The sequence below is a fragment of the Antechinus flavipes genome, chromosome X (genome assembly GCF_016432865.1).
Source record: "Antechinus flavipes isolate AdamAnt ecotype Samford, QLD, Australia chromosome X, AdamAnt_v2, whole genome shotgun sequence".
In the NCBI taxonomy this organism is placed as follows: domain Eukaryota; kingdom Metazoa; phylum Chordata; class Mammalia; order Dasyuromorphia; family Dasyuridae; genus Antechinus; species Antechinus flavipes.
Window position 1 is genome coordinate 5,748,826 of NC_067404.1, and position 27,313 is coordinate 5,776,138.

A 27,313-nucleotide genomic window follows, 5' to 3' on the forward strand; every position below is an offset into this window, starting at 1 on the left:
AAGAGTGGGCGGGGGCCATTCTTTCTCCAAGCTTATATATTAATAGAGTACGGTCCAATTACTATTTAGCCTCACGTGCTTGGGACCTCAGTGCATTAACTCAAGCTTCGGCCCATTACAATGGGGCAAAACACTGGGTTAGTGGAGAGCCATAATTTCAGGAAAGGATCATAATTCAGTTCTGACAAGATAAAGGTCAGGAGATATCCATTCTAGGGCAAGAGATACCCAAGCATTTGAAATAAGTCATCTAAAGTTTTATGACTCTTTGGAAAGTGAGAGTGGCCAGAGCTTCAAGGCCCAAATTTTCTCAGTCCCAATGGGGCAAGGAAGGGGGGTGGGCACAACAATTCCACTTAGAGCATAATAATTCAGGGAAACTGAGGCAAAACAATTCAGAGAAACTGAGGCAGGGAAACTGAGTATTACACTGCAAAGAGTGATTTGTTTTCTATTGTATGTTTCTTTGCTGATATATTCCCAATTCTTTTCTACAGAGTTATTACTATAACTCAAATTTTGAGTAAAATATTCCATTGTAATGATGATCACCAATACTTATTATATGTAAAGAAGAAAATTCTTTTGAGCCTTATAGTTTCTGGAAAATTATTTAATAGCAAGGTCAGCAAATTACCATTAAATTAGGTCAGTTAATCCCTAAGTGATAGGTGACAATTTGGCAGGTATATATACAATTGCACAGAAGAAAGTATCTCTCTAGCAGCACTCCCAGTAAGAAAACAAATTTAATAGACAGGTTTGGGGAGTACTGTCTGAAAAGTGCAAGGTGAAGGCTCCACTCTGAAATAAGAACTGGCACTTAAACCCTTTCCTGGCTCACAAAAACTTCTATGTCATTTGGGAAACAATCAAGAGGTTTGATTGGAACATTTAGTTAAAATTCAGAGGTTGTAAAAACTAAAGTTACATGCTGGTCAGTTGTACTTTTTAAACTCTGTGTGTGTGTGTGTGTGTGTGTGTGTGTGTTCTTATTGGAAATGTCATTGTAAGTTAGAAGCACCTTCTCATTTTTGTAATAGATTATATTTTATCTGACTTTTAAGGATTGTTTTGTTTTCTTAACAAAATAAAAGGGAAAATTAAGCGAAGAGGATATGGAAGCCCAACTCTTTCTACAAACTCCCCAAACTACAATAACTTGAAGAAAGGAAAAATAAAATCCTACCACTTGGATCTACTACTGAATGATGAGACTTTGTAAAAACAAAGTGCTATGGATTCTTTCTGAGATTGTAGAACCCTGATTTGGCTTTTTTCGAGCAACTTGAATGTTATGAACTGAACAAGTAAAAGAAAAAAAAAGGTTGTTTAAAACCTATTATTGCTAAGTTGATGTCTTGCTGTGCTCTATGCTCCCCTGCCTAAGAGACTTTAGTTTTGGGAGCAAAGCGGGTCTTCACAGGTGGAGTGCCCAAGGCTCCAACTCTGCTTGGCTCCCTGCTGTGAGTTCTCTTTATTCCTACTCCCCTCCTCCTACCCCCCCTCCTTCCATCTCCTCCTCCTCCTCCTCTCCCTCCATCTCCTCCTCCTCCTTCTCCTCCTCCTCCTCCTCCTACTACTACTACCACCACCACCACTACTATAGCTGCTTTTGGCACTTATTTCTCTCCCACCCCAGCGAGGCAAACGTGCTTCAGATAAATTTTGAGGGGAAATGGGGATTTTGAGCCACAGAATTACAATTTTTTCGTATCTGTTGCAAAGTGTAAAAGGTTATAAGACTGTTGCTTTAGAAGGACCCTAGGCCAGTCAGTTTGACTTCATTGCCTCATTTGCAAACTGCGGCGGAGAAGGAAATGGAAAATGACTCCAGTAGGTTTTCCGAGAAAGCCCCACCTGGGTTCCCAATGTCCCCTGACTGAAGTGACTACTTAGAAGAGGTGCCTAGTAGAGTCGTGCAGACCTTTAAAGAGCTTCCTGTCAGTCGGAGCAGGATCGTATAACTTCTTGGTAGTGAGAAGGATAGAAGGGGATGGGCCTGCTCTAGAAAAAGAGAATTTGGCAGCTGGGAAGAAGACGGAACGCTGAAGGAAGGGCGGATGTCCTGCCTGCGGCAGCTGTGCTTGTGCCGAAAAAGGGATGATGACGTGGAAATAAATGTAGCGATTATTTGCGTATTTGGAGTAAAGGTTCTATGGTGATTTTAACAATCAAGTTTGTTTTATTATTATGGTGTTTTCATTTTCCAAATGTATACAACGACAGTTTGCCACATTCCCCTTTGCAAGTCCCAAGTTTTTCTCCGCCCCCCCCCTTCCTGGACAGGAAGTGATTCCCTATGGCTTAAATATGTGCAATTCCCTATTCCTCAATGATGACTTGGCCCAAAATTCTAAAATGACACAGTAGCATAATAATGGCGAAAGAAAAAAAGGGAGAAAGGATGAAAAGGAAAAAAAGGGGGAAAGAGGGTGAGAGGCAGGAAAAGGAGAAGAGAAAATGAGAGACGGGGGAGGAAATAGTGCGGGAATCAGAGAGGAGAGTGAGAAGTGGGGGCGGGGAGAGCGAAGAGGAAGCGCGACCCAGTTTCTATGGAAACGGCCTATCCTGGAGTCCGGATGTGGTCTCTAGAATCTGGGGCCCCATTGTTTTCCGGTTTCAGTGATTGGCTTACTCGTTGGCCAATCATCTTCGCTGGTTTCCGTTGCTCGGTGGGTGGGTCCAGTCGGGAGAAGAAGTGAGACGGCGTCTCCGGAGCTCCCGCTCCTGAGGTAACTATTTCTCCTTTAAAAGACATGTCTTTTACTTTTATTTTTCTCTTATTGTCATTTCCTTTAATTCATTAGTAAACATAAGTCCTATTTATGTTTTTCGGAAGAGTTTTCCCTTTATTTTCAGTGCGTTATTTTAGGTCTTTTCCCGCTTAGATTCGGTCTCTTTTAGTTTTTTTTTTACCTTTTCCTCAACCATTTAGAGTTATTTCAATAAGTTTCTTTCTCGAAATCTCATTTTATTTGTTTCTCCTAGACAGTATTTGTTACATTTTTTCGATTTATATATTATTGGAATTAATTGTTCTTGAACCGTTTAACTGACTTTACTTGTAAATTGTTCTATTATTGTATGTTTATTTTCTTTGGTTGAAGTTACTGGTGATGTGAACGATTTATTTTGATCTTGCATCTTTTTCCTAGATAAGCTCTGTGGAAAATAGTGATCTTTTTCGATGGAAAATCCCAATGGTGAGGTAAGTGATTTCTTCGATGGTAAATGAATGTTAAGCATTAAAAAAAAAAATTCTTATCGTTTCTGATTCTGTGGTAAAATATTTTATGAATCTAAATAAACGGCCCAGGGAAGGAAAAGTGGATTTTAATCAGTGGTTGGGTGTTTTTGATTCTTAATTCTTTGGCCACAGGGGGAAAGAAAGGCCTTTTGTGCCGTGTAACCCACTGAGATCCTATATGACTCATGCCTGGTTACTATTAAGGCAATATTCTATGTGTAATAAAAATCCTTGTTTCCTGATAAGCGCTTGTTCTGTGTATATAAAACTGTTTATTGACAAATTCACTTTTAAATGTATAATTTATAAGTGTAAATATATCCTTTCCTAATTATACCCTGCTTGAGGGTGATTGGGGAAATGAAAGTGGGGAAAAGAATTAAAAAGGCTCCCAGCAGAGAACAAAACAATTTACAATGAAGTGAAGAAAAAAAAGAAGAAAAGGAGAAAAGTCACTTACTAATATAATTTCTAAAAGTGGTAATTTTTTGTATATATTTTGAATCCTCCATGACAGTGTTCTCTTTGGTTTTATTTTGTTTCACATTTCTTTTGGTTTTTCTCTTTTATTAGTCTCCTTTTTAAAGTAAAATGATTTTTTAAAAAATAAAGTGTATAAGGCATTCATTATTAATTGAATGAAAAAATGGTGACTCGGGAGTATGATGGTGACCTTGACAATCATAAGGAATAAATTTTTGTAAACAATGAAAGTCTAAATGTGACAGAAAATACATTCCAAATAAAATTTTAATTTTTTTTTCAAATAAGACAGAGGTTAAAGCAGAAATGCTTGTTTTCAATGCTATAAATCAGCCATTCCAGAATGCTAACTATATTAGCCAAATTAGTAAGTTGAAGATAAACATATGCATGGACAAAGAAGAAACTTTTTTAGATGAGAGGATAGGATACAGAGTAATATTAAAAATATTAGTTGATAATTTATTCATAAGGTAAACAAAGAACAATAGAAAAGAGAGAGAAAAGGATGGGAGTGGAGGGGAGAGATCTGCAAACTCCTTTGATACAGGAAATACTAGATGAGATGTTTAGGGTCCTTGCACTTACTCTGTTAATAGATTTGCTCCTCCTGCACCAAATTCTACTTGAAACAGGGAAAAGACTGGAAAATGGATGGGAAAAAAAAAATTTAAAACTTAGCAAAAACATGTTTCCTAAGAATAGATTCTATAATGTGACCAAAGTGCAAAGTCACTTTCTACCTCCACCTGCCTTTCAAACGTCTAGAACTGCAAGTGAAGGAGACACCTTAAGCCTAGTATGTATAAGATTATTTTTCTTATTTTCCCTCTTTCAAGTCCCTCAGGCTTACAGGCTATGAGTCATTCTGAACTTCTCAGTATCTCTTAGCCTCCATATCCAAGTTGTTGTCCCAGCATATTGATTTTACCATCTTAACCCCTCTCAAATGCTCCCTTTCTTCCCTCCTCGTACGGGCCCTGGTTATAATTTCACATGTAGACTGTGGCAATATCCTGACTTAAGTTTTTTCCCACTCCACTCTAGTAACCTTTCAGTCACTACAGTGATTTTCCTAAAACACCATTTCAATGATGTCATTCTCTGTTCCTTAGCTCCCCCACCCCCTACCCAGTATTCATAAACTCCAGTGGCAAGAGCAACTACAAAATGCTTGGCCATTCGAAACCCATCATAACCTAGCACTCTTGTGTCTTTCATAGGCTTCTTACCTTGCCCTCTATAATACAGTAACACTGGCCTCCTGGCCATTCTCTGAACAAGACCCTTTTTCTCTGGCCATTCTCTGATTTTTCCCCATCCTTGCAATGCCCTCCTTACTCATTTCTAGCCACTGATTCTGTCCCTTTAAGTCTGAACTAAAATCCTGCCTTCTCAGGGACCTTCCCCAGCCCCTCCTAATTCCATTGTCTGCTTTTGTCAACTTTTCCCATTTATCCAGGATATAGCTCCTTTTAATCTGTTTGCTAGTTATCTTGCTATAAGCTGGTCAGCTTCTTGAGTACAGGGGCCATCTTTTTGCTTCTCCTGTGCTTATCTCAAATCCTTAGGAAATCTGTAATTTACTGAAGTGAATTCTGTCATGAACAGTCTGACACAACTGAAAAATGACTAAACAAGAACACCTTGGGATAGCTAGGTGACTTAGTACAGAATGGCCTGGATTCAGAAAGTCTTGTCTTTCTGAGTTCAAATCTGACCTCAGAAATTTACTCATGGTGTAATCCTGGGCGAGTCACTTCACCCTGTTTGTCTTCGTGTCCTCCCATGTAGAATGAGTGGGAGAAGTAATGGCAAAGCACTCCAATATCTCTGCCAAGAAAACCCCACATGGGGGTCACAAAGAGTTGTATACACCGGAAAAACAAAAACCGTGGATTCGCTGACACTTGTATTTGGCTTTTCTTTTTAGGGTAGTGGGCAATCTGAAGAACTGAAGCCATCGTGCCCTGAGAGGTTAGTTAGTGTTTCTGACCAAAATACGTGGATTTATTTTAAAAGTACAAATACACCAAGGATGTTGTCGATCTAACTGCCATCTTTATATCTCTGTCTTCTGTTATTTCTCCTTCTATGTCTTTGTGAAAGATACAAGGTATGAAGTGATGCACGTTAGTACTGAGTTGTGTATGGAATTATGAACATGGTTTGGAACGATTTTCATATTAACTTTACTAATAGTCACCAAGGAAGCCGGTTTTCTGAAAACTTTAACTTGTTTTAAGTATGAACCTAGATTTTAAATTTTCTTTAGGAAACAACATATGGACTGTGATGATGGACAGATGATGAATGAATCTATCAATCCATTTCCTTCAGATGAAAATTCAGATATTCTTGTGAGAAAAAGCTTCACAGAAGGTATATTTTATCATAATCCTTTACATATTTGAAACTTAATACTCCTAGTTATGGGCACAAAATTTGGTTTTTTTTGTATAAAACTACTTTTCATTGTCATAAAATTTTAGTCATAGAAGAAGTAGATTCACAGCCAGAAGGGATTTTAGAATTTATCTAAATCCCTGATAGTATAGATTAGGAAACAGGTACTAAGAATAACATGGCTTATTCAAAATCATTTGTCATTATTTGTCATTAATAGCCTCTTTGGTATATAGGCCCTTAATTTAAACTATCTTGCAAATTAGTAATTTTTGAAATGGCTTTGATGTAGGGAGGGTGTTTTAAAGATCATTTTTGTTTTATTTTAAGTTAAAAGCTGCTGGCTTTTATCCTGGGAGAATTTGGCCTTTTTTTGGCCACTTTTTGTTTTTTCTCCTGACCTTACTGTATGCTTCCAATATTCATCTTCATTTTCTACCACTGTTCATTTAGACACTGACCTTGCGGCGAGTCATCTATATAAGTGAGCTTTTAGTTTATCTCAGGAGGGAAGGGTTGCTCACTTCCTTCTCATATATTTTTTCCTCAAGGCTTTGGTCTTCTAGTTCATTCAGGTTTTGCCTTATTTTCCTGCAATAGTAGACTTATATACCTAAATGGTCTTACCAAAGTGTCCAGGGGCACTTGAGCTGCCAAATCTACTAGGTATGCTACCTTCCACCTCAGTCCTAATGCTATTTTTATCTCTTTGCTGCACTTCTTATTCATGTTATAGTATTTCCTCTTCTCTTGTCCTGATTTTCCTGCCTCTGTCTGTTTCTCGGTTTTTGGGTTTTTTTTGTTTTTTTTTTTTTTGCTTGCTTATTATTCATTTTGCATATCTACTTCTTGAACTTGGGGCATTTTATTTCTCTTGGTGATTACTCTGCACTAAAGGCCTTAATTTTCACCAATATACAGTTGACACCACGAGCTACGTATGAAAAGCACACAGTAACTGTTGCATTTTTTCAGGCCCACATCAGCTGTCTGGTATTACTCCTATTTTCACATGAGGAAACTGAGGCAGACAGAAGCTAAATGACATCTGATTTCTAGATACAGGCACCCCTGTGGGCTGTGGCTGAGGAGAATGAAAGCTTCTTGAGATCAGGAAGTTGATTTTCTATTTTTGTTATCAGTGCTCTGAAGCTATGCCAGAGGGCAGGTAATACTCTGAACCGTTAGTCTTGGAGAATAAAGCTTAAGATTCTAAAAGGACATGGGAAATTCTAACTCTTGGGAAAGTTTTTTCCCTCTGAGGTTTTAGTATGGGAAGAAGAATAAAGACAGAATATGAATGCTCCACCTTCCTCCCATGGGTTTTCTCTAAAGAATTTCATTTTGAATATAACAGTTCTGGTTTTGGAAACTTCCAGGTTGCAAGTAAGAGGTTGTGTCCCTTAGCATCTTGGAACAAACTTGTCCTTTTATTTTATCCAGTGCCTTTTAAAATTTTGTTTTTAATTCTGATATTCATGGTGGATTCAGTGTTTTCACATAATTAGCATCCTGATTGTTATTAAAATGTAGGTAATGTGCTTGTCCAACTAGAACCAAAGAAGAAGGAAGACAAAGATGATTTTCAAGAGCCTGAAGTTAGACACAGAAGCAGAATGAGGACTAAAATTTCCAAAAGACATGCTGGTAAGTAGTTTAGTTTAAAATTAATTTCAAAGTATATTTTATAAAATAGTATAAAGAATGTTGAAAATCATTGAACAACATGCACAAATATGAAGAGACTACAATATTGTCATTGGAAAGAACATTGAAAAAGAAATTGAACACTTTCTATAACCATAAAGAATGGAGGAAAAGTATGTTCTTCCTGTGATGGAGATAAAAGTGGAGTGACAGTTCCTGTGGCTATGATAGAGGACCTGGGTGAGAGGTATTTTTCTGCAAGCAAACTAGGAGTGTTCAGGTTAACATTATTCCCTGGGGTGGGGGATAAGGGGTTGGTGACCAGAACAAGTGGAGTGGAGATGATGACATTCAGGTAGGGGCCTTTGCTGATGGTGCCTCAGGTAGCAGATGTCCATTATTATAAGAAAGAGAGAACAGAAACGTGGAGAATTAATTTGCTTAGGGAAGTGGCCAGTGAGCAAAATAGGAGAAATAATGGTCAGAGAGAGGGGAAACAACTTGAAAAGTAATCAGAGGATTAGGAATAGGAGAATGATGACAAAATCTTGTGACAGGCAGAAAAGAAGAAATTATCAGAAAGAGGGAGCAATCAAGTGCCAAAAGTTTTGGAGAATCAAGGAAGGATTGGACTTTAAGATGCTGTGTAACTGAAGCTAAAACAAACTGTCAATTAATAAACATTTATTATACACCTTTTATTTCTCACGTATTATGCTAAGCACTAAGAATGTAAAGAAAGATAAAAGACAATAATTTTATCTCAAAAAAAAATCATAGTCTAAAGGGGGAGTAACTTGCATTCTACCTTTATTTGAATAGATTAATACTTCAATATTCTTCTCCCTTTGCTCCCCAAATTCTTCCTTAAAAATTTCCAATTCAAATAAATAAGTACCAGTTTTGTTCTATAAGATTTAAAATGTTCCTGAAATCCTTGTTTGTGGCCTGCTACTGATCTGCTTTGATACAAGCAAAGTGGTATTAACTGTGCAGGCTGGAGTCAAGTCTAGTGTTATGTCAGGAAATAATCAGCCTGACAAGGTCTCCTTAGTTGACCTTTCTGTCCAAGTGTTTCATATAGCACCATAAGAAAATTGCTTTCCTGTCTTTCTCAAAAGTTACAGCTCATTATTATGAACATATAGTCAAATTTTGATCACCATAAATTATTTCGGGATGGTTTGTGATTGGGAAGAGGTTAACTTTTTTCATTGGGAGCTTGCTTCATTCTGAACTAACAGGAGTCTTGCCACCATGATGATGAAGTGTTTTTTGGTTTTATTTGAACCTGGTAGGTTCAAATTATGTTACATTTTTTAAAATCTCCTTCTGTTTGCTTTGACTCCTGCTGTTTGGAATTCACCTTTACTTTCTTGTTGATACCTTTTGTTAATTCCTTTCCTTTCTCTCCCTTCTTAATTTTGTGTTCAGTTGTGTCTGAAACTCTGTGATCCTGCTGTCTGTGGGGTTTTATTTTTGTTTCTCTTCCTTTGGTAAATATATTAAAAAATCGTGATTAACACCCCACTTTTAAAAAAATATAATAAATTGTGCCCCTACTCTTTATCTGTGTATATCTCATTTTTTATGATAGATATTATGTACATATACACATGTCTTATTTTGGTTGAAAGCAACAAGCTGTTGACTTTAACTTTAAGTCTGTTCTCCATTTCTGCCTTATGAGTAAATTAATACTTATGTATATTCCTCCTTCCTATTTCCACCACACTCCTCCTCACCCTATTTACCCTCTCTCTCCTCGTTGCTGTTTTACTCCTTCCTGCCACCTTGCCCTCCTACTCCTTGTCCCGCTAAGACTTCTTTCCTTTCTGGTAAAAAGAGTGAGGTTCCTGCAATATCTGACTCCCCCCCAGCTTATCAGTTCTTCCTTTTGTTTCTCATTTGAATGAAATAATTGCTCTTTTTTAATCTCCCTACAAAGTTTTATTATTTTTTAGACTTGATTCCATGTACTCAGTTCAGCCCAAGCCTTTCTTTCTTTTTTTTTTTAATTTTAGCTATTTATTTACAAGACATATGCATGGGTAATTTTTCAACATTGACCCTTGCTAAACCTTCTGTTCCAACTTCTCCCCTCCTTCCCCCCACCCCCTCCCCTAGATGGCAGGTAGACCAATACATGTAAAATATGTTAAAGTATATGTTAAATGCAATATATGTATATGTATTTATACAGTTATCTTGCTGCACAAGGAAAATCGGATTTAAAAAAAAGGTAAAAATAACCTGAGAAGGAAAACAAAAATGCAAGCGTACATTAACAGGAGTGGAAATGCTATGTAGCTCAAGCCTTTCTTTAAAAAAAAAAAAAAAAAAGTTTTTGTTTAACACTTAAATATTACAAAGAGGATAAAAAAGAAAAAAAAATGTCATGAGCCTATCAGAATGTAAGGGAGGGTTCAAAAGATGTAACAATAAATTCCATTTCAAAAAATCCTATATAATAGTAGAGGACATTGTATGTAATTATCTGATTCCTAGTAGGGTTTTCTTTTGTTCTCTGTTGTGTACTTTTTACTTTATCCTTTTCCACCTTTCCTCCCTCACACATTCAGTCAAGCAGGCTACAGTATGGATGTATATATTTATGCTTATATATGTACATGTACATATATATGTATATGTAATGTATATACACATACACATAAAACAGTATTAACATGGCTGGCATGTAATGAAGATTTCTGTATTTTGACTGAAACTTTCAAGATTTTTACCTAGTCTGGGATAAGTGATGACTACCCCTACCTTTGTTTTCTAACAACAACTGCTCCTGTTCATTATTATTTTGGCATGTATCTCTTATTTTTTATCTCCCCTGACTCCTCTGCTTTATTACTATCTGCCCCCTTGTCTCGCTAGTACTTAACCTTCCTGAGAATCCTTCCCTTATTCCCCCGACTCTCCACCTTTTCCCTGTCTCTTTATTCCATTCTGACTAATATAATACATTTATTCCCAGCCCATCTTATTTCTTTATAGATATAAAAGATTTTATCCCCTTGTAGATGTACATGTACCATCTTTTTTTAACCCATTTCTGATATGAGTGGGCTTCCAGAAACCTCAGTCCTCCTCACCTGTCTAATTTCTTGCTCTTGCACCTCATCTGTGAAATGGAGTTATTCTTTTTAACTTGCCCTTCACCATTTTACTTTTCAGAATCACATCATCCTCTTCTCTACCTCTGGCTTTCTCTCAAACTAATTACTAATGACCATCACAGACATAGGGTGTACATCTCCATGTAGGAGTCCCTAGTAATTCATCCCTAATGCTTGCCAGATATTTTTCTTATATCTTATATGTCTCTTTCCAACAAAAACTTGAAAGCCTGGCAGCTCATGCAATATTGCTTCTCTTAGTTCAGAGGTATCCTTCACTTGCTGGAGGTGAAAGTTTTGGCTGCAATTCTCCTTCTTTTGTTCCTTGACATCTACTGTCCCAGGACCTGTAGTCTCTTAGAGCAGCCGCTGTGTGGTTCTCATTATGGCAATGTCATGTTTGGTTTGCCCATCTTGCGCCTCTCTCCTGGGCTCATTCAGTTCTGCTTTGTGCAGCCCTTGCACCACTGAGTAAACTGCATTCAGTTCTACCATTCCATTTTCTCCGGAGTTCTAACTTTTTAAAAATATTGTTCATCTCTTTAACTTCTTTTTTGTTTGTTTTGATTAACTTCATTCTCAAAATGGAAAGTTGAGGGCCCTCATTTGTATAGTGTTGTTGCTTTTCACTTATAACTCATTTAACTTTTTCTTAATTAATTTAGATATTACATCATTTGGTGCATGTGTATAGTGTTGATATTATTTATTTTTTTTTATGGTACTTCTTAGTGAAAAGTCATTTCCTAATATCTTTTAATTAGACATGTTTTTGCTTTTCCTTTATCAGAAATCATAATTACTACCCTCTGTTCCAGGCCTTACCTTTGCTCTGTGTGTGTCTCTTTGCTTCCAATGTATTTCTTACTTTTTAATCCACTTATGTTTTGTGTTTAGGTTTATCCCATTCATATTTGCATTTAGGTTACTATGTAGTTCCCTTCAAATTATCTTTCCCTCATTTACTCTTTTATCTCTTTCACCCTATCCTCTTAGTTCATGCTCACTTCCTCCACAGACCCTGTTTCCCTTACTCCTTCCTACCCGTAGAACTAAACAGGTTCTTATACCCAACTCGGGCTGTTATTCTCTCTGATCCACTTCCAGCAGGAGTGAGGTTCAAGCACTTTTCTTACTCTTATTATTGTTTGGACCAGAGCCACACATTTCACATTCAGCCATTGCTCACAACTCTTGTAATCTGGCGACATGTGATGATCTATGTCAGAAAGCACTCGTTCCTGCACCCAGCAAATGCTCGTGGATCTCCCAGGATCTCTTCTGTCTTGCCTTTTCCTTGGACATTACCCGGCTTTTCTCTCAATACTGCCTTTTGCTAGTGGCCAGATCCCTCTGAGGCTGCACAGAACTTTCTGTCTCTCTCCCTAAGCTGCCCTGGGCTAGAAAAGAAATCATCATGTGTTCTTTGCTGTGCTTGCTTAGGGGAAGGCTTGTTTCTCCTCTAATTATATGGAGAAAGCTTTTAGTTTATGCCCATTGCAGGTAATCCTTGCTGATGATAGTTATAAATTTTACTTATCACTTTAATGCAAACTGCATTTATTATTATGCCCTAGTGCTTTTTAATAGGAACGATCAGGTCTTTTGTTTTGGAAAGGTATTTTCCCTGCATCTGTGAAGATAAGAATATGACTTCTGTGGGATGTTCTTTCTTTAGAGTCTGCTGTTCCATTACAGTTGTCTAATTATGGCCCTGTCTTTAACTCATTATCCATTCTCTTATTTTTTTTATACCTCTCCATTCTCTTGTGGTCTCCTCCTTTTCATTTTTAACTAGCTTAACAGTGCAGAATATTCATAACTCATTTCTGTTCTCATCTTTTTCAAATACCTGTTTACAACTATTGAGCAATTGCCTACATTGAGCACTCTAATTCAAGTCCTCCACATCTTTGTTGCTTTAATAATTTTCCTTAGTGATTGGTCTACCTCTATTATTTCTTTAGCTAATTAGTCACTAGTAAAAATATATAAACCCATCATTTTGATTTTTAAAGTCCTGCAATATTTTCCATTCTAACTATACTTGCTTTCCTCTCCAGCTGGCCTTCTATTTCTCCTACTAATGGCTCATCTGTTTCTGTTCCTTCATTGTGGTCATTGTTCCCACACTATGTCTTTCTTTTAAAGTTTTTGTCATGTTAGTGGTGTCTGACTCTTCATGGCTACATTTGGGGCTTTCTTGACAAGAATTCTGCAGTGGTTTACTGTTGCCTTTTTTAGCCCACGTTACAGGTGAGGAAACTGAGGCAGAAATTAATTGAGGAAAATGTATGATGAGATGTCTTGCAGTTATAAAATGTGTTAATTTGTGAAATTTATGAAACTTATCCATAATTTTGGGTAAAGATGCAAGAGTGAAATGATGTGAATACATATATCTTTGTTCCTGTTGATTAAGCAAATAGGACATTGCCAAAAAAGATATTGAGGTATAAAAATGCAGTTTCCAAGTTTGTATGGAATTTTATATGTGAATAGACTATGTTTATAATATATTTGTTTAGGGGAAAGACTTCATGAGATCGTGTGTTGTACTGCTTGTGGTCAACAAGTGAACCATTATGAGGATTCAGTGTATAGACATCCTGCACTGAATGTTCTTATTTGTAAGGTATGTAAGTTATGAAATGGATGATGGTTTTGTTATCTCTAAACTAGTATGCCTTTTGTTTGGGAATAAAGGAAAAATTCTCCTGTCAGAGTAAGACATCTTTTTTATTTATATGAATTCTATAATGATTCATTTCAAAAGTGAAGATTCTCTCTTTAGAAGTGAGATGCACTAAGTGCTGAACTTAAAAATCAGACTTGATTAATAAATGGGTTAGTTTAGATAAACTTCAGTTTTTAATATACATAAAGACAAACATAAAGACTATCTGTGCCAGACCTGTGACCTCATACTGTTCAGATCAGTCATAATGGGCTCCAAAGTGTCTTGACCCTATCATAATGAGGTAATTTTCACCCTCTTTGATTACTAAGAACATGGTTAATTAAAAAAAACATCTCAGTCGTATTCATGTTTGACAGTATATGTAATATTTTGCTCTCAACAATTCCTACTTCTGGTGAGAGGAGAACATTTCAAATTACCTTTTTGGGCATCAGTATTTACTGAAATAATAAAAGGAGTTTTAATGATAGTTTCTTTTCCTTAGCCCTTTAAGATTTATAAACTTGTTTGATGCAGAATAACCCTGTGAAGCTCAATTATTATGATGTTTTACTAATTTATTCTGAGAATGAATAAATTATTTGAGAAAGGAGTTCATCTGAGCTCTTTCAGACTCTTATCACCATAAAAAGGATATTGAATGCAACAAAAGTTGGTTTTGATTGTATTAATAATGTTTCCTGTTGTTCCTTGGATGCTGTTTATTTTCCATTTATCAATTACACAATTTTTTTCCTTTGAACATGTTTTGAATTTTCTTTAAAATCATCTTGTCCATTAACAAAATGAATTTTTCATAGACATTTTGTTCTTCTCTTCCCCATGATATGTCATTACATTGTTGGCAGTCCTTTACTTTTGAAAAATATTTCATTTTTTCACTGTGACTAAAGTTATCACACCACTTTTATGTTTAAATGTAGTGTATGCTGAGTGGATTTAAGCATTTTAAAATTTGTGCTTAGTGAATTTTAATATTTTAACAGATTTAAAACATTTAGAATTGAATGTTAATTCCTTTTTTAGAGCTGCTACACATATACGAGTGATGACATAAGCAATGATGCTACTAGACCTCATAAGCACTGCAGGTAGGAATATACCTCCCAAAATAGAAAGCATTCCTCTTTGGGGGATCTCGTAAATAGTTTTATTTATATATAATTTATTTTATTTATTCTCTCAGTGAGTCTTCTTTGTGTTTTCAAATGTCAGAGATTATAGCATATATTCAAAATGAGAGGTATATTAGTTTTAAATTTATAATTACAATTGTTTTCTCATTGAAGAGAAAGAGGCATTCAACTTGTTATGGTTTCATTTTTCATTTGGATTCAGGTCTTCTCGAACTGCCCAAGATTTTACCAGACATTGTTAACCTAGGTTCCTTTTAGTGAATTTCAGGATATCTCTGACCTCAGATGTTGAAGAAATATATGCATTTATTGTACTTGATTTTTAAAATGAAATCTTTTTAAGAAGTTAAAATAAATTTTTGAGCTAATGGCACCATCGTATCACAAAGGTGTATACACACACAAATATATAAAGTCTAGTTCATACTGAATTTCCAACATAACTGCCAAAATCATATTCTTTCTTTTGAGTCTTTTCTGTTGTTTCTGAAATTTTTAAAAATAAATTTATTTTTAATACATATTCTTTTATGAGGCATATTGGGAGACAAGAATCAGAATAAAAGAGAAAAACCATGGGAGAGAAAAAAAAACTGAAAAAAGATGTGAACATAGCATGTGTTGATTTACATTCAATCTCCATAATTCTTTTTCTGGATGCAGATGGCATTTACTATCCAAAATTTATTGGGATTACTTTGGATCACTGAGCAACGGAAAAGATCCAAGTCTTTCATAGTTGATCATTGTATATTCATGCTGTCACTGTGTACAATGCCTTCCTGGGTTCTGGTTCTTTTTCTCAGTATCAGTTCTTGTAAATCTTTACAGGTCTTTCTAAAATCAGCTTGATCACCATCTTTTATATCACAAAAGTATTCCGTTACCTTCATATACCACTTTGTTCAGCTTTTCCCCAAATGATGAGCATCTACTCAAAATGTGGCCTGAGATTTCTCGAAAAGTAATGGGGTCTCTACCACTCTTGGGGCCTCTAGTACATCGTGTGCAAGGGCTGCATCATATCAGAGGGACCAAGAAACAGATTCGGGAAGGATGACAGTCTGGTCATCCTCGTTTGTTTTCTGTTTCCCCTTTGGGGATGTACCTAAGTCAAGTGTGTTGGCAATTTTTCATTCTGACCTTCTTGGCTTCCTCTCTTTTCAATAGTGCTGACTTCTTTAATTTCCTCTCAATTTAACCCTTTATACCTGTTCCCTTCTACTTTACAATTTTAATAATTCCTTTTAAGCTCTTCCAAGATTTTTTTCAGGATCTGAGAACAAGTTACTTTTTTTGAGACTCCAAATATATCCACTTTGATAATGTTGTCCTTATATAAATATACCGCAAATCTTCCTTGTTGCTACAATAACTTTTCATTATCTTTAGAAAGTAACTTTTTCCCCTACTTTCTTACTTTTATTTTTTGTCACCTTTCCTTTCTGCTTTTGGTGACTCAGATTTTTTTATGTGATAGTTCTGCTCTGGTCTTGTGCCATCCTAAATTTTGGTGCTGCTTGCTGCTGGCTTTTAGGCCTTAGGGTGTGAGATGGGAACAGGAGTGGTGGGGGTCTGGTGTCTCTGATCCACTCCCTGGGGTGTGGAGTTTATTTAGCTCTCAGGCTGCCCCACAAGTGGGGTGGGGGTGGGGAAGGGCCATACTGATGGTTTCTATGGTAACAGAATCTTGCTGGTGGCTGGCTTTGGAGAGTCCAGATGTTAGTTACAACTAACTGTCTAGCTTTCAATGCCCAAATTGATGGCACTGAGGGCAAGGATGGGGATGGGTCTTTTGATACTGATACCCTTTCAAAGAACAAACTTGGCTGCAATGACCTGCCCTGTGGCAGCAGAAAAAGGCATTAAGAACGTGAATTTATTAAATTTTATTTTAATTAACGTTTACAGTTCACCTCAAATTTCCTATCCCTGTACCTTTGCATTGCTGTGAAATCTTGGGTAATTTGCTTCTCAAAATCCTTGTCTTCCATCAGAGTTCAGCTGAAGTAGCTGTGTCTTACTTGAGTGAGAGGAATAAAAGTGTCAATTGTAGTAGTAGTAGTAGTAGTAGTAGTAGTAGTAGTAGTAGTAGATAGTAATAGTAGTAGTAGATAGTAATAGTAGTTGTTAGTAATAGTAGGTAGTAGTCGTGGTTGTAGTAGTAGCATTAAAGAGACCTCACAGCAGGGGGCCAAGCAGAGTTCCAAGTTTAGGGCAATTTTCGTGTGGGGACCCATCCTCTCCCTAAACAACAATCTCTTAGGCAGGTGAACAATCACCTTCTTCAAAAGAAGACCTCAGTGTAGGCCCTCACCCCTAGAACAAGCACCAGCCGGATCTTGACCCTTTTGCTGATCAACATAGAGACTCCCCCTTGCCACTTGGGTACAGAAAGGCCTTGTTTCCATAGCAACCCAAGAGGAGGGCCCAGCCCAGCAACAAAATATTTGATATTGTATTTATCTTACTGTTGTTAGATTTGAATGCTCTTTTCTTAGATTTGAAGGAACTATCCTGCTGATCTATCTGTGGAGTTCTTCTTTTTCATTTAGCAGCTTCTGAATTTCCTCCATCATTTGCCTCAAACTAGTCTTTGAAATCAAACTTTGCACTCAAAACTTAGGTGTTTCTTGGTAGAGGCCAATCTATTTTGCAGTATCTAGATTCTAGTTTCCCCTTCAATATTAGTTTACATTTATTCCGTATTAAAATGTGTGTGTGCTTTGTCTCCTCACATTCCTTGAAGGCAAAGCCTGTTATATATGTCTTTGTTTTATTAAATATTAACATAAATATTCCCTAAATTCACTAAGTGCTTTTGGTTTTCTTCCTACAAGAAACTTTTTGCCCTTTGTGCCATTTAGCTTCAATAAGATAGTATATTTGACAATTTTTAAATTGAAAACGTATTTATTAAACATTTAGTATTTGCCAATATCTTAAAAATTTGGACCCTAGCATCACTGATCTGGAAAAGAAACATTTAGACTAATAATAATAGTATGACAATGATGTTAATGATGATAATGATACCTGATATGTTTATAAGTACTGGAGGCTAAGCTAAGTCACAACAATCCTGAAAAAAAGGTCCTATTATTACAGTGGAGAAACCAAAGCAAATATTCATTAAGTGACTTGCTCAAGGTCAGACAGCCAGTGCTGAGGTCACTTTTTGCAAGAACATGTTCAGAATAAGCATGAATGAGAAAAGAGTTTACAAAGTAGAGATAAAATAGGACCCTGAAGTGGCAAATATGGAATAAAGATGGGAAAGCATATCACTAGAAAGGAAGGGAATTGGGAAGAATCCATGAAAAGAATATGCCAGGAGGCCTAAGTGCTTCATTGATTGGTATGTTTGATTCACAGAGGAGTTTTGTAATGTTCTTTGTTTTAGTTTTCTTGGGGGTCTCTGGGGGTTTTGGGAGCAGCCTTCATTTCAGTTCAGCAATCACCACAAGAACAGCCAGATGTTAAAGTCCAAACCCATTAGTGTCTCCTTCAAAGTCCTATCTCCTTCACTGGGGGTTCAGCTAGTTTTCTGGGGGCCTTCTAGAGTCTTGGTTTCAGTGGAGAAGCGAAGGAGGAGAGTCTGCCACCAAGGCGGTGTGAGATGACGTGAATGAATATAAGTCCAAAGGATTGTGCTTCAGCCTCCAGCCACCACAGAGGTGGCCGATGGAATGAATCTGTCTCAGCTTTTGCTGGCTGTTATTTACTCCATTATTGTAGGTGTGAGTCTTGTGGAACTCTATTAAGTGCTGAGTACTGAACTAGAGAACCATTAAGTCAATTCCACTGACTTAACACCTTGGAAGCATCCTTGTTTTAGAGTTCTGGCCATAACAGAGCTGAGTAGATTCACCAGAGTTAGTTAGAGTCAGGATGACAGCACCATTAGAGACAAGACACTATGTGGAGGGAGAAAGAAGAACCTCCTGGTGGGCTTAGTCAGGAAGAAAACTTGGCAAAGATCTTTATCATAAGCAGATCTTTCATAGGGGAAATATAACCTTGGGGATATCTCAGGGATAAAGGCAGGAACTCAAGGGGGTGAGGATCAAGGAGGAGAGGAAGTATTAGGGAGCTTAAAGGTGGGGGGGGGAATCAAGGAAATAGATGGAATACTACACCTGGCAGACCTGGGCCAGGACCTGTCTAAAGATATGATAACCAAAATCTCTAAAGGTTGTTTAAAGATGCACAGGGCTTGAGGTATGGACAACGGAGTTTCATGCAAACAATCATTCTCTAAACAGTATATTCTTATCGGAATTGTTGTATCTGATGATAGCCAGATGGGTTCTTCCTGAGCTTACAATAACCTGAGAGGTACGTAAAAACTCTCCAGGTAAAGTGCTTGTTCAGGGATACATAGCTAGTCAGTGAGCCTGAATCTGAACTCAGAATGGCAAAGCTCCATATTCTTTGCCACAAAGGTGCTCACAAGTGTCTGTTTCATAACTGGCAAACGTACTTGCATTTTCTTTGGAAAAATAACACATTATTTTCATTAATTTTCAATTGCCCATTGCAATTTTTAAAAGTTTTCATTAGTGAAATTCCTAATTTTGCTTTCTAAAATCTTTTTTCTCATAAATGCATTTTTGCTACCAAGATGATAACTTTTTTCATGATTTTCTTGCATCACCTTTCATTTCCCAAACTTTTTTTTCTACCTCTTTACTTCCCTATTGGGATCTTCTTTTCAAGCATTTTTCAATGATTCTTTTTGAAGTGTGAGACTAATTCACATTTTTCTTTATGACCTTGAATATGGAAGTTTTGACTGTGTTGATATTTTCTGATTTTGTGTTTTGATCTTCCCTGTCAGCAGAGTAATTTCTTATGGTCATGTCCTTTTTTTTGTTTACTGATTCGTTTTTTCAGCCTACCTTAAGTTGTACCTTTGTAATAAAATTGGGTGCTGAGTGAAGAGAGCAAACCCCCAAGCTTCAAGTTTTTGTTCTGTTGGTTCAGAGCTATTCTTGGGTATCTGTATGTTTTCTGCTTTTCTAAGGTGTTATGATCTAAGAAGAGGTGAAATCACTGTTTTTTTGGTCTGAACTTTTAAAAATCTGTGAGTGACCATACTCTCTTCTGAATTGTATTTGTGAAGGACCCCCTTGGGTACTAGTCTTCATTCCTGCCTTAGGATGGTAATGTAGATCTCCATATGGCCAATGCAACAGAGTCCTGGACCCAGTGTCAGCTAAGGGTACATTAGTTTGGTTGTATCCTTTTCAATTGTTGGTTCTTTCCAATCCACAATTAATTTGGGGCATTATTTTATAATTATAAAGATGTTTTATTTAGAGAAATTGGATAAGTTCCTACTTTTCCTTTTATACTTACATGGATAATTTAAAAGAATATCTGTTGAGGTATATTTAGTTGTTAAGGTATATTAAATTTTCTGTAAATAGTAAATTTTTATTCCTGATTAACTTTTTTAACATCTTTAAATTGTTGACCAAGAATCATGCTTCAATGTTTTTGTTTGATTTTTTTACATTTCAGATGGTGTGCAGAAGGCGGAGATTTAATTATTTGTGATTTCTGCCCTAATGCTTTTTGTAAAAAATGCATTTGGCGCAATCTAGGGAAAAAGGAGATGGCAAAAGTGATGGATAAGAACACTAAGTGGAGTTGTTACATTTGTCAGCCAGAGCCTTTATTGGATTTGGTTGCCATATGTGACTGTGTATTTGACAATTTATCACACTTAGATCAGCAGTCTAAAAAGAAAAAGTTAGTAAGTAAAAAGACTGATAACACATGTGACCATTTAGAGAAATTAAAACATGGAACTTGTGATGAAGAGACACATCAGGTGTATAACCCTTCCTCTGATGCTCCACCACCCCCTTTTTCCACATTACTGATTCCAGAAGCCTTAATTGAGAAGACAGAAGCATTGGTTGAGAATGTGAGAGAGACAAACACTACTTTTCTGAAACATTTGCAACAAACATCCCCTTATTCAGTTAGCCCAAGTGAGAGGGAATGTCAGTATGAAATTATGAAACATATGGTAATGGAGATACATAATGCTCAGGAGGCCTTGGAAGATTGCCTGAGTAATGAAGTAATAAAAATGGTTGTTAAAGAGATAGATGAAAATAATAAAGACAGAGAAAATGAGAATGTTTAAAAACATACTAAAACTCTCAAGATTTCTTTGTTGGGATGGGATAAGAGATATTTCCTTGTCGCCAGCTACAATGTGAGGGCTTCTGCTCTGTCCAACTGGATTTGTTTTGTTTGGGGATTTCACCCTCTGTTTGCTTTCTGAACGCTGCCTCTTGTTACTGCCAGTCTGCCCTGGGGGGAGGAGATGCCCAGTTCTCCTGAGATGTGATCAAATAAAGGCTTCAGTTTTCTACTTTGAAATACCTCTCTTTTTAATGGAGTTAGTGGACTTCTGACCTACCCATTTTTAGGGGCTCATCTGGGAGAACTGGGCAGAGCAGGGAAATCTGATAATCTCAGAAGGTTGTGTATATCTTTGGACAATCTCAGGTAAGGTATGGGTGGGAAGTGTCCCTGGGATTGGATGATGGTAGGCATTCTTCTAGGGCTGCAGCAGTCACATGGGCATGGAAAAGCTAAAGGGTCCTGTTGGTCCAGTAAAGTTCCTGAGAGAGGGACAGGATATTTGCGCTGGGACAGATGCTGTGACTCTATCATTCCCATTACAAAGAACTAAGACCCAAATTCATTTGGGGCTAGAGATGGAGGACTCAACTTCCACAACAGCTTCTCACTGATGAGGATGGAGATGGATTTGAATTGTGCCCAATTAGCATCCAAAGGTGAGATGTCTCTTGCAGAGTCTGAAGTATGCAGTGATATCCCTCCTGCAAGGCCACGTGAAAAATGACTGAGGCAAGTCTGGAAGACAAATCTTATTAAATTAAAACCGGGGATGTTGGGGTTACAGTACTACTACCCCCTGCTGATCAAAACTATATCATATTTGTAATGAGAATGTGCTCAGGTTTCACCGTCCCATTAGACATGGTGACATTTACAGAAACCTTGGCAGCAGTGAAACAACAGGTGGTGGTGAGGAAGGGGCTCCAGAGGAGAGTCACCATCCCTGCGAGTGAGGTGGTCTCTGGAGGGTGAGTGGTTACTGTGGGAAACATATTGTATATCCTGGTAATGTAAACAGAAAACATGAATTCAAAAATTTAGAAAGGAATCAAGAATCTGGCCAGAGATCCTGTCTGCCCATGTCTAAGCCTGGTCTGGAGGAAATGAGACAATCGCTGCTGGCCACCTTTGTCTCCTCCAATAAAGGAGAGTCGAGGCACAATCTTGGGCATTTTCCCTGGCTCCAGGAGGCTGAGCTACCCAGGAGAAACATCCTAGAGAGAACCCAGAACCCTGAGGTGACCCAAGCATCTAGCCAGGAGCACCTGGGGATTGAGAAGAAAGCATCTTGATCAGAGAGCTGCAGGGATAAAATGAACATGTGAGGGGTTGGGGGGGGGGTCTCCCAAAGTAGAAAAATCTCTCCATTGACACAATTTCTGCCTGCACTTTGTATTCTCAGAAACTCACTTGGAGCATGGACAACTTAGATAATGAAGCAATGTCAATACTAAATATATATGAAACAAGTGGTAGAGCATGGAAAATTCCTAAAGGAGAAGTTAAGAGAGCTGCAAGGCAAAATAGCCAGCAAAACTATAATCGTGGGAGATCTCAACCTTGATCTCCCAGAACTAGATAAATCAAACCCTGAAATAAATAACAAAAAAGGTAAAGAGGTAAATAGAATACCAGAAATGTTAGGTATAATAGACCTTTGGAGAAAACTAAATGGAGACAGAAAGGACTACACTTTCTCCTCAGCAGTTCATGGAACCTATACAAAAATTGACCATCTATTAGGACAGAAAGACCTCAAAATCAAATGTAGAAAGGCAGAAATAGTTAATGCAATTTTTTCAGATCACAATGCAATAAAAATTACATTCAATAAAAAGCCAGAGGAAAATGGACCAAAAAGTAATTAGAAACTAAATAACCTAAAGAATGAATGGGTAAAACAGCAAATCATAAACACAACTAATAATTTCATCCAAGAGAATGACAATAATGAAACAACATATCAAAATTTGTGGGATTCAGCCAAAAGTGGTAATGAGGGGAAATTTTATATTCTAGAGGCTTACTTATGCAAAATAGGGAAAGAAAAGATCAATGAATTGGGCTTGCAACTACAAAACCTAGAAAAAGAACAAATTAAAACTTCCCAATGAAATACCAAACTTGACATTCTAAAAATAAAATGAGAGATTAATAAAATTGACAGTGAAAAAACCTATTAAATTAATAAATACAACTGAGTTGATTTAATAAAATAAAACAACAAAATAGATAAACCTTTAATTAATTTGATTAGAAAAAGGAAAGAAGAAAATCAAATTATAAGTCTCAAAAATGAAAAGGGAGTAATAAGGTGTTACTTTCCCTAACTTTATGCTAATAAATTTGATAACATAAATGAAATGGAGGATTATCTACAAAAATATAGATTGCCCACGATGACCAAAGAGGAAATAAGTTACTTAATTAGTCCCAATTTAGAAAAAGAAATAGAACAAGCTATTAATCATTTCCCTAAGGAAAAATCCCCAAGACTAGATGGATTTGCATGTGAATTCTACCAAACATTTATAAAACAATTAACGCAAATAATATATAACCTATTTGAAAAAATAGGGAATGAAGGAGTCCTACTAAATTCCTTTTATGACACAGACATGATACCTAAACCAGGTAGGATGCAAACAGAGAAAGAAAATTATACACCAATCTAACTAATGAATATTAATGCAAAAATCTTAATTAAAATATCAAGAAAGAGATTACAGAAAATCATGCCTAGGATAATATACCATGACCAAGTATGATTTATATCAGGAATGCAGGACTGGTTCAATATTAGGAAAACTATTAGCATAATTGATTATAACAATAACCAATTAACACAAACCATATGATTTCCTCAATAGATGCAGAAAAGGTATCTGATAAAATCCAACACCAATTCCTATTAAAAACACTAGAGTATAGGAATAAATCGACTTTTCCTTTCAACAGTCAGTAGCATGTATTTAAAACATCATCGGCAAACATCATATGTAATGGGGATAAAATGGAACCATTCCCAGTAAGATCAGGGGTGAAAGAAGGATTCTATCACATTACTATTCAATATTGTATTACAAATGCTAGCTTTGGCAATAAGAAAAGAAAAAGTGATCAAAGAAATTAGAGTAGGTGAAGAGAAAATCAAATTATCATTCTTTGCAGATGATATGATGGTATACTGAGAGAACCCTACAGAATCAACTAAAAAAACTATTAAAATAATCCAAAACTTTAGCAAAGTAGCAGGTTATATAATAAATCCACATAAATCATCAGTATTTTTATATATCACTAACAAAATCCAGTAAGAAGAGATCCAAAGAGAAATTCCATTCAAAGTAACTGTCAAGAGGATAAAATATTGGGGAATCTATCTGCCAAGTGAAAGTCAGGAATGATATGAGCAAAACTACAAAACAGTTTACGCACAAATAAAGTCAGATCTACATAATTGGAAAAATATCAAGTGCTGTTGGATAGGTCGAGCAAATGTAACAAAGATGACAATATTACCTTAACTAATCTATTCATTTAGTGCTATATCAATTAAACTCCCAAGAAAGTATTTTACTGACCTACAAAAATTAATGACAAGATTCCTCTGGAAGAACAAAAAACCAATAATTTCAAGGGAATTAACGAAAACAAAAAAGTAAATGAATTTGGCCTATCTGTACCAGATCTAAAACTGTATTATAAAGCAGAGGTCACCAAAACCATTTGGTACTGGCTAAGAAATAGACTAATTTATCAGTGGAATAGGTTAGGTTCACAGAACAAAATAGCCAATGACTATAACAATCTAGTATTTGACAAGCCCAAAGATTCAACTTTTGGGATAAGAATGCGCTATTTGACAAAAACTACTGGGAAAATTATAAACCAATATGGCAGAAACTAAGCATTGGCCCACACTTAACACCGTATACCAAAATAGGGTCAAATGGGTTCAAGTTCTAGACATAAAAATGATATTATAAACAAATTAGAAGAACATAAGATAGTTTCCCTCTAAAATCTGTGGAGCAGGAAGGAATTTGTGACCAAAGAAGAGCTAGATATTATTATTGATCACAAAATAGATAATTTTGATTACATTAAGTTAAAAAGGTTTTGTACAAACAAAACAAATGCAAACAAGATTAGAAGGGAAGCAGTAAACTGTGAAAACATTTTTACTTTTCAAAGGTCCTGATAAAGGCCTCATTTCTAAAATATATAGAGAAATGACTCAAATGTATAAGAAATCAAGCCATTCTCCAATTGATAAATGGTCAAAGGATATGAAGAGACAATTTTCAGATGAAATTGAAACTAATTCTAGTCATGTGACAAGGTGCTCCAAAATCACTCTTGAGCAGAGCAAATGAGGGTAACTCTGAGATACCACTACACTTCTGTCAGACTGGCTAATGATGAATATTGGAATGGATGTGAGAAAACTGGGACACTGATAGTTGTTGGTGGAATTGTGAACGGATCCAACCATTCTAGAGAGCAATTTGGAACTATGCTCAAAAAGTTATCAAAGTGTGCATTCCCTTAGATCCAGCAGTGTTTCTACTGGGCTTATATCCTAAAGAGATATAAAAAGAGGGAAAGGGACCTACAATGTGCAAAAATGTTTGTAGCAACCCTTTTTGTAATGGTAAGAAACTGGAATCTGAATGGATACCCATCAATTGGAAAATGGTTGGGTAAATTGTGGTATATAAATGTTATGGAATATTATTCCTCTGTAAGAAATGACCAGCAGGATGATTTCAGAAAGCCCCAGGGAGAATTACAGGAACTGATGCTGAGTGAAATGAATAGAACCAGGAGATCATTATATACTTCAACAATGACACTATATGATGATCAATTCTGATGGACGTCGCTCTCTTCAACAATAAGATGAACCAAATCAGTTCCATTTGTTCAATAATGAACCAGCTACACCCAATGAAAGAACTATGAGAAATGAGTGTGAACCACAACATAGCATTTTCACTTTCTTTTATTGTTTGCTTGCATTTTTGTTTTCCTTCTCAGGATTTTTTTTTCCTTTCTATATCCGATTTTTCTTGTGTAGCATGATAACTGTATAAGTGTGTATACATGTATTGCATTTAACATATTTACCATGTTTTGGACTACCTGCCATCTAGGAGAGAAGAAGGGAAAAATTTGGAGCAGAAGATTTTGCAAGGGTCAATTTTACAAAAAATTACCCATGCATATGTTTTGAAAATAAAAAGTTATAATTTTTAAAAAGTAGTCCATTTTGGTGGGTTCTTAAATAAATACATAGGTACTCACTTCACAAGAGTTTCATTAAGTCAGTTGCTTTTATACTAGCCAATTACCGACCCCCCAGTCATCAGGGAGGGTGAAAAGAGTTCATGGGATATTTGAAACCTCTCTTGCAGAAGGTCAATGACTTGGGCTTGCAACTAAAAATGCTAGAAAAGGAAAAAAATTAAAACCACCCCCAGTCAAACACTAAACTTGAAATTCTAAAAATAAAAGGAGAGATCAATAAAATTGAAAGTAAAAAAAACTATTGAATTAATTAATAAAACTAAGAGTTGGTTCTATGAAAAAACCAACAAAATAGACAAACCCTTAGTAAATCTGATTAAAAAAAGGAAAGAGGAAAATCAAATTGTTAGTCTTAAAAATGAAAAGGGAGAACTCACCACTAACGAAGAGGAAATTACAGCAATAATTAGGAGTTACTTTTCCCAACTTTACGCCAACAAATTCGACAACTTAAATGAAATAGAAGAATACCTCCAAAAATATAGCTTGCCTAAACTAACAGAGGAAGAAGTAAATATCCTAAACAGTCCCATCTCAGAAAAAGAAATAGAACAAACTATCAATCAACTCCCTAAGAAAAAATCCCCAGGACCAGATGGATTTACATCTGAATTCTATCAAACATTTAAAGATCAATTAACTCCAATGCTAAATAAACTATTTGAAAAAGTAGGGATTGAAGGAGTCCTACCAAACTCCTTTTATGACACAGACATGGTACTGATACCTAAACCAGGTAGGCTGAAAACAGAGAAAGAAAATTATAGACCAATCTCCCTAATGAATATTGATGCTAAAATCTTAAATAAAATATTAGCAAAAAGATTACAGAAAATCATCCCCAGGATAATACACTATGACCAAGTAGGATTTATACCAGGAATGCAGGGCTGGTTCAATATTAGGAAAACTATTAACATAATTGACTATATCAATAACCAACCAAACAAAAACCATATGATCATCTCAATAGATGCAGAAAAAGCATTTGATAAAATCCAACAGCCATTCCTAATAAAAACACTTGAGAGCATAGGAATAAAAGGACTCTTCCTTAAAATAGTCAGGAGCATATATTTAA

The 27,313-nt window shown here is 36.2% G+C and overlaps 1 protein-coding gene across 1 annotated transcript in view; it reads left to right on the plus strand.

The window, feature by feature from the left end:
• The window catches only part of LOC127542782 (transcriptional regulator ATRX-like), a 206,742-nt gene that overhangs the window by 109,984 nt on the left and 69,445 nt on the right, over positions 1 to 27,313 (plus strand). Inside the window, exon 7 of the mRNA XM_051968597.1 lies at positions 14,645 to 14,709. Within this exon, the coding sequence (XP_051824557.1) occupies positions 14,645 to 14,709 (65 nt within the window). The remainder of the gene's footprint in view (positions 1 to 14,644; positions 14,710 to 27,313) is intronic.